General features: G+C 37.3%; 1 protein-coding gene across 1 annotated transcript in view; it reads right to left on the bottom strand.

Annotated features, from left to right (window-relative positions):
• Positions 1–272: 272 nt before the first annotated feature.
• The window catches only part of LOC311012990 (tomoregulin-1-like), an 83,915-nt gene continuing 75,564 nt past the window's right edge, over positions 273–8,623 (bottom strand). Inside the window, exons 8-10 of the mRNA XM_084008848.1 lie at positions 4,425–4,548; positions 3,151–3,312; positions 273–1,926 (exon numbers count right to left, since the gene is read on the bottom strand). Of these exons, the coding sequence (XP_083864974.1) occupies positions 1,842–1,926; positions 3,151–3,312; positions 4,425–4,548 (371 nt within the window). The 3' untranslated portion in view covers positions 273–1,841. The remainder of the gene's footprint in view (positions 1,927–3,150; positions 3,313–4,424; positions 4,549–8,623) is intronic.

The raw sequence follows: 8,623 nt of genomic DNA, 5'->3' as shown, positions 1-8,623 counted from the left end.
AGTTTTGATGCCTGATAAAGATTGCAACGGGAACACCTTGACATGAACGGATAATCTGAAGCTTGTATTTGGAGAATATCCAATATGAAGTGAGACTGAGGTTAAAAACTGCATCCTAACTCCATAGTTTAGTATGAAAAAAATTCTTCAACCTCCTAAACAATGCACATCAACAAACATATTGCTGCGTCACGCATAGGAAACTTAATATTAATTTAAATAAAAGCAGCCGTTGTCGCTGGACAAGATTTAGTTTTTGACATAAAATGAGTTTAATTAAAAAGTAAATTGAAATGCATTATTAAAAAGTGTGAAGGAGCTGACAAAGGTTTCAGCTTTGAGAGGAAGGACGCGAGTGGAGTTTAACCGCTCAAGAATGAGAAGAGATGGTGAAAGGTTTCTGACAAAAGAACGCACAGGAAGGCATAGCTGGACATACAGGTTGTGTTACGGTGAACCCTGGGACACAAAGGAACAACACAGAAAAGGCATAGTCATTCATTGGATGTAAGTACCTGTCCACATACTACTAGGATTGTTGATGATGACTCTCCACAGACAGTATTTGCTGTTTTTAGGTAACATTAATTATACGCTAATGATGCTGAGTTGGCTGCACAACACTGACATCTGTAGGACCTGTGTCTGATTACATGTCAAACCAGAAGGAAACACAGGGAAATTGGGTTTCCTGCAGGATTATTATTAGTGTTTTTTTTTCTCTGTGCTTGGAATGTCTCAAAAACTAAAACAAACAAACAAACAAACAAACAAACAAACAAATGGAAGAAAACAACAGAATTATTCTCTCACATTCAAAGAAAAGCCTTGATTACAGCCAACCGTTATCAGCAGCCAAGACTTTCTTTCATAAAAAAGATCCTTTAGTTGAGTTGGCCTCCATGGCAGTCGGTCCTTCAAACCCAGGAACAGAACTCTTCCTTTACAATAGTCTGAATTCAGGTTTTTCAGACGAAGATGCAAAAACATTCCTTTGAGTGTCAAAATCAACAGGAATCAACAATCTTGTTTTTTTTCTCCGGTCCCCCCCCCCACCCACCCAGATAGTACACATTCCTTTCTTCAATGGCGACCAATGCTTTCCCCCATAAGTGTCCTCCGTTCATCAGTCCGACTCCTTTTCTTTTCAAAAGTTAAGACTACACCACAGTACACAGTTTTCACGAGTCATGCGAATATACAGGTACAAGAATTCAGAAAATCTTTAAAATAACAGTTAACATAAAAAAGCCTAAGTAAAAACTACTTAAAAGAAAAGTATTATCATAATAAAATTAAATTATATTTAACACATTGAAGTCTTTAAGAATAGGTGTAAACATATCTATATCACTGGCTGTCCCTCACTCACCTCCTACAAAAATCAAACTGCATTTGGTGATCAGCTGCACATTATTTGTGAAAGGGAAAACAGAGAGGGGCGTAGAAATAATCTGTTTCAATAAATAGCACATTCCAGAGGACACTTCAGCAGACATATCACTGCTCACCAGTTTACCAAAAGTAACATATGTATTTATAAAGCATTCAACAAAAACTCTAAAGAAATTAAAAGTAAGACAGCGGACATGTTGACGATGTAAAGTGACAGCGGGTTTTGACGATTCACTTCCCTGTTCATGGTCTTACAGCGAAGAAAGAAAAATTATTTCCATCCTAAAAAAAAAGGAGGGAAAATAAGGCCCCTTAAATAAATATCCTCATTCTTTTTTTTACGGTTTCCCAGGAGAAAAGAAAAAGTGCCAAAAAATCTACCGTTAAAAAATGGTATTCCCACGGCGTAAGAAAAAACTTATCAAAAAGAACCCAGACAAACTTGGCTATACCATCCTGGAGTTAGTGTCCGAGGAAAAGTGTCCCAGGTTTTGTTTTTGCCGGCGACCCCTGTTGTTTTTCGGACATTTCCTGAGAAATGAGACACACAAAGTGACATCTAAGAAACATCTTGACAATGAGATATTTTGACATTAAAATGTATTTTATTCTGGTAAAACTGAACAGTTTGTATCAGCACTATCAGCAAAATTATATTGTTAACTTGTCATTTTCATCCAAACAATAACATTACGGATGCCTACCAGCATTTCAGAAAACTTGAAATATAAAATTTGAAATAATTGTCTTAATGTCATTTAAGTTTCATGGTGATATGAATGAGTTAAATTTAGAATATAAAGTATTGGTACTTTTACTGTTACACTCTTTTTTTGGTTTCTGTGTGGTATTTGTGATTTTACTGTAACAGAGTATTTTCACAGTGTGGTATTGAAACTTTTACTGTAAAAGAGTATTTTTGCATTCAAATCCTGTTAACTTTCCCTCAACTTTAAGCCTCTGCTGTCGTCGTCCTGACGACTGACATCACACCTCTAAGGCTGTTTCTGTCCTTTAACCTACTCCTGAGCTCTTGTTGACTCAACTCACTTTTAAATATAGATATGTAGTCATTTTGAATTTGAAAAACTGCACGAACTACAAACAATTACTACTTTAATAATTAATACTTGCATGCTCTTGCCATAAAATATTTACAGAAAAATCCACTCAATAACCTTTTACAATGACGTAATTAAGGTATTTCAATTAGCTTTTCAAAAGACATAATTCATGGATAAATGAATGGTAATGCATTTTTAATTAACTTCACCACTTAAGTGTTTTTTAAAGGTTAAACTCAATAACATTACTTAATAAAATCATCTCATAACTTTTTTGCCTGAAAAGGGCCATAACTTAACATAACTACATACACTACTACTCAAGCATTTGGAACATCTTAAAAACACAAACAACATTATAATCCACAAATCCATTCTTTAGTTAACTCCAAGTGTGGGGTGAAGCCCTACATTTAAGGGTTCATTCAGGTCACATTAAAAACCTTTAAATATATTACAATCCATTAATTTATCTCACATTTGGGTTCCTTATATCAAATACCTAAAATACTGAAAAAAATCCTTTACACCTGAAAATATTTCAGATAAATCTGTTAATAACACCTAAATTGGTCAATAATGTATTTAATGGACATTTTAATTAATGCATAAATCAAATAAAAAATCCTTCAAATGTACTTAAGGGGCTTTTGAAATAGAGGGCTTTAGTTTTAAGTGGGTTGTCTCTCACCTTGTGATGCACATCACCACGGCAACGATGATGGCGATCTGCACGGCGCCGATGATGGCGGCGATGAGGACGTAGTGGAGCTTCTGCCCGCTTGGAACCACGTAGAGGATGTTGAAATCCTGGGGCTCGTCACACTGAGTACCTTTGTAGCCTGCATCACACCTGGGACACACACACACACACACACACACACACACACACACACACACACACACACGCACACACACACACACACACACACACACACACACACACACACACACACACACACACACACACACACACACACACGTCAGCATCAGTCCACAAATGATGCATTCATGCAGATTACTGAGTGTAGGTCATCTGGGTTTTGGCAGTTATTCTGTCAGTCTAAAACTGAAGGAAATAAACTTAAAAAATGACATTTTTAAATTCATATAACACCAGTTGACGACATGTTCTCAGTGTAGACAACTCTACTGACTAAAACTGAAGTATTTTGTCAGACACATCTGACCACGACTGAAAAACAATGCTGGATCACCTGTGGAGCAGAAATGATGTAATAATGTACTAATAGTTGAAACCATAAGTTTGGTGATTTATTGGCGAAAATCGACTGTAAAAGTGTTCACTTTAAACAAGAAAAGAAAATCAACCTCATAAAAGTTGTCCCATAGTTATACTGCTACAAAATATTTGATTTTTATTATTAGGGCTCAGTATGATTAATTCATGGAATTAATGAATCATGTTTTAACTCTTTAACACTGTTGGCTCTCTGGTTGGGACGTTTGAATATAAAAAAAACAAAGGTTTGAAAGATGAAACTACGTCTAAGATACAACTGCACCAAAACCACTGCAGCGGCGTGACGTTGACCTCTCACCATGGAGCCTAATTAGCCGCCCAGTTGAAACAACAACCTGATGGAAAAACATGTTAAATTATCATTTATCAGCAGCTGCAGGATGAAGCTAAACAGACATTTAGTGAGCGTCCGGTGGAGAGAGACAGAGAGAGTGTGTGACGGTGTTGCAGCTGTGAATGCAGCAGTGCATTGTGGGTCGGGTTTATTTGTCTGTACTTCCTAACTTTTTACTCCTGCTGATAGCATGAAAATTGGTGTTCATTCGTGAACAAAACATTCAAGTATCATAAACGTTCACTTATTTTCTGCAATAATGTAAAAATCCCATTGGATTTTGTTGAGGGAAACTGTGCGATGCTAACTTCCTGTTGGCGTACAAGCATACAGCGTCTCTGCATTAGTAGTTGAGGCAGTCACAAACCTGCAGGTGGCCATGTTGTGCTTGATCTCACATTTCCCATGAGCACAGAAGCCGGCGTAGCTGTCGGTGCAGGGGATCGGCAACCCGGCGTAGAAACCGTCTCCGTGGTCCAGACCAGTGGTTTCTGAACAACAAATACTTCACGATGAGAGGACGATCCTTTCAAAAACATTTCTACAGCCTCCATTTGCTTTTTATTAACGTAGTCACCAAAGTAGGGAAATTAAGAACAATTAAAGTGTAAATACCAGCCACTAAAGGAGGTAAGAAATACATTACTATACCTTAGACTACACAAGGGAATTTATATACATAGTAAATGGCAATAAAAATGTACCATTTATATACATAGTATATTTATATGTGCAGAAATGAGGTAGTAACTGAAAAACAGGTATCATTCACAATCACACATATACAGTGAATATATAATATACATCGTATCTATTTGCTATTATAGATAATTTATGTGCAATATAAATACATGAAATATACACATACTGTTCAATAATAATAATGCAATGTGAAAACTATGTAATGGGTTATCCTTACTTTTAATAATAATAATGAGGTGAGACTTTTTTTTCCCTTTTTCTTCCATAACATGACTTCTTCCAGAGTAGTGGAGAGAAAACATTTAATTTACTACTTCGTCTCTTTGAGGCTGCCATTAGATAATGTATCGTTGGCATATTTAAACAACATTTCATAAAAAAAAAAAGAAATACTTAACTTAACTTAAGTCTTAATATGAGTAACCAACAGGGGAAGTTTCATGGTGATACATATTTTTTTTCTTTAAAATTATTTTTTCTTAGAAATCTCCACTGTATCACTAACATTCACCAAACCGTGCAGTTCCATTCCTCTCTATATCCTGAAGGTTTTTTACAGAGGGGTTTGTTTCTATATCATTCATCTATACAACATATTACGAAAAAACATTTTCTTGACAATTTTGATTTCTCCTGGTCACCCCCTTGATTTTTGGCCATCACCTTTTTGGTTTTTGTCCGTCGTCATCTTTTTAAGATTGCCATCTTGATTTTTGGCTGTCACATTCTTGGTATTTGACTGTTGCATGCTTGGGTTTTGGCCCTCACCATCTTGGGATTTGGTTTTGTCAGCTTGGTTTTTGTCTGTCCCTACCTTGGTTTTTCGGCTGAATCAAACCTTTTAGAATATTGGCGATAATAGAACAGCTTTGTTCAAGATAAGATAAGATAAGATAAGAAAGTCCTTTATTCGTCCCGCAGTGGGGAAATTTACAGTGTTACAGCAGCAAGACAGTAAAGATAAGGATAATAAATAATAAACATGCATTAACAAGAAAAGTACAATATAAAAAAGATATTAACACTAAGACTATATAAAGAAAGTTAAATAGAGTAGAATGTATAGTGTACATAATAGACAATTTCCAGAATATATATAGGATGGACTAGATATTTACATTATAGACATTTACATTATTGTTTCATCTGATCTTTTTCCTAATGTGTACAACCTTTTCCCCCCATTTAGACACATATGGACATAATTAATACAAAGGCAATAATAGACGATATTGAATTACAAAACGTTAGTAATAATAATAATTATTAATACATTGTAAAGGGGAAGAAGAAAAGGAGAAGATTAATTAAAATCAAAGAAAAGGCGAGAAGGAGGGAAAAAATAAAAAATAACAGAGGGTGTGATGTGTAGATCCAATTATTTCTATTCATTTGCACATATACACAAAAATTCAAGGATTATTCCAGCTGCTGTTAAATTATCGTCTGTTACTTTGAGCATAAAGCGGATAATCGCTAACAGGATACCTTTACTGCTGCATTAGTGATGTTGTAATTATGGAGTCTACAAATATAATTCCCGGGAATCTATCCAGCACTTCCCTCCAAACCTCCCCGAGAGGAGCTCAGAGAGGGAAAACATTAATGACCATAATTAGCTTAAAAGCTCATATTTAGCAGTTTTCTCCCTGAAAGACAGATGACTAGGATGCGACATGGAAACTATCACTCAGCAACAAATCCAGCAGCATTTCCCCACATTTTGTTCTTGCTTTTGGATTTGAAAAAATAAATTAAATTCCTGACTCACAAGCAGCAAGCTTGATGGATCTTTTATAAACTACCCTTCAGCCAAGAGAGACTTTGGCAGAAATATTCATTGTTTTATTTTTTTCTGAGATAAATTATGTGCAGCATCACATTAGATTTAACTCTTTACTCACTTCATCAGTATCTTTCTCAATTCCTCGTGCTTTAGGTGTGTCTCCATGGATGTAATGTATTACAAGAAGTAGATACCAGACTCAAATTTCAGAATGGGAATGTGATAATTGACCACAGTTTTAGGCATCCTGTCATTAGTCTCTTTTAAAATAGTGATTCATGAGGAATCTGTATTATTCTAAAGAGGACAATAGTATTAACATACATGTGATGTGAATACGACTTCAAGAGACATTACGTAATGTTTTTAGAGAATTTGTGTGGTGGCTTTGAGAAGCATCGACAACTGAAGGCAACAGGATTGACAAGCCTTTATCTAGACACAGACATCGAATGCTAAGCTAATTTTTCGTGCAGGTAAATTGCATTTAAAGTGAACGTGTGACGCAAAACCAACCAGTGTTGCCATTCTCCTTGTGTCGTCAGTTAATCGGAATTTGAGACAAATCATATCGTAGCGGCAGGGGCGGATCTAGGATTATGGGAGATCCGAGGCTTAGCCCAGAGGGATGAAAGATGTATGCGCAAAGTTCTGGCATATATTCTGCATATGCTAACTGTTATTACAACTGACGGTAATGAAAACCATCTAGCAAAAACTATAACTTTAAATCTTTTTTTTCTACGATTTTTTCTGGCATAGACGCCTTTTATTAGCAGTGGACAGATAGGAAACACAGCAGAGAGAGGGGGTGTGACATGCAGCAAAAAACCTCCAGCCTGGATTCAGGGGTCGGCTATGTATACGGGTCCTCGTGGCATGCGCTCTAACCACTCGGCCACCTGCGCACTTGAAAGCTACTACTTTAAGTTCTCACACACCGAGTGTTAATCTTAACATTCACAAACTTCTGTTCCGAAGTTGGCCGTTAATTGTTGGTCGTTGCACCGATGCTGAGAAAAACCTTCCATCATGTAGCTACGTCCATCTGACAGATGTCGATTTGAACCCGCGGGCGGAATCAACACAGGAAAGAGAGAGAGGACACACTTCTTCTCGACAGTGCAGGCTACGAACGCAGGTTACTTTCCCGCTGCTGCTGCCTCTCTGTTGGACTCTGGTACTGCAGGAAGGCTACACTTCAGACTCCGGTGCGGTCAGGGGAGGGAGACTGACATAAACCGCGTTGAGCTTTTTTCACCCTACTGTAAACATTCGGGGCTTTGGCAAAAACATCCCGGGCTTGAGCCCAAGTAGCCATCCCCTAACCCCGCCCCTGCGTAGCGGTCTGTGGTCTCCCAGAGCTCTATGAAAATATCTTACATTTTATAGAGAGACCGAACGAAACTATGAGTACAAACCAGAGACTGTCCGTGGTACAAACAACAAGGTCGCTGCCGTATTTATGCAGAGACAACGTTATTTTAAGTGTTTATGGAGCAGCTACGGTGTTAGCATAGCCTAGCTCTGATCGATCAGAACGGCATTCAGAAAATAAGCATTTCAAAAGTGATATGCTTATCATCTTACGGAAAGACTAAACAAACCATGACTTCTGGCTTTTTATAAATTACCGCCATTATGTCATTACTTTGGCATCATTTTTTTATCCATTTATTGTCATTATATCACAACAAAGCAGTTTTATTTTGGTGCATAGTGCTGTAGTTAACCAGGCGATATGTGGATTGCTATTCACAGTGAATACATCAACCAGCCGGTGTATCTGGGACTTCACATGTACAAAGCAACACTAGTGGATATATTGACCATGACTGATAAAACATTGTCAATATCTACATAGAGATAAACCCCTCTCTGGCGTGCCCAGCGGCACGGTTCAATCCCATCGTTCTATTGTCTGTCTCTATGTACAAGTTAAAACACAGAGTGAAGGAACTGACAGCGCTGGAAAGGAATCATTCCCCTGCTGAGACGTTTTAGTCAGTGGAAACGATTCAGAGAAGGAGCTGTGCATTATAAAACCCTCTGTATTCTGTTTCATCTCCTCTTTGATA

Source organism: Eutrigla gurnardus, assembly GCF_963514095.1.
Source record: "Eutrigla gurnardus genome assembly, chromosome: 4".
Classification (NCBI taxonomy): domain Eukaryota; kingdom Metazoa; phylum Chordata; class Actinopteri; order Perciformes; family Triglidae; genus Eutrigla; species Eutrigla gurnardus.
Note: the sequence above shows the minus strand (reverse complement) of the source record. Positions and strands in the feature narration are given on the sequence as shown.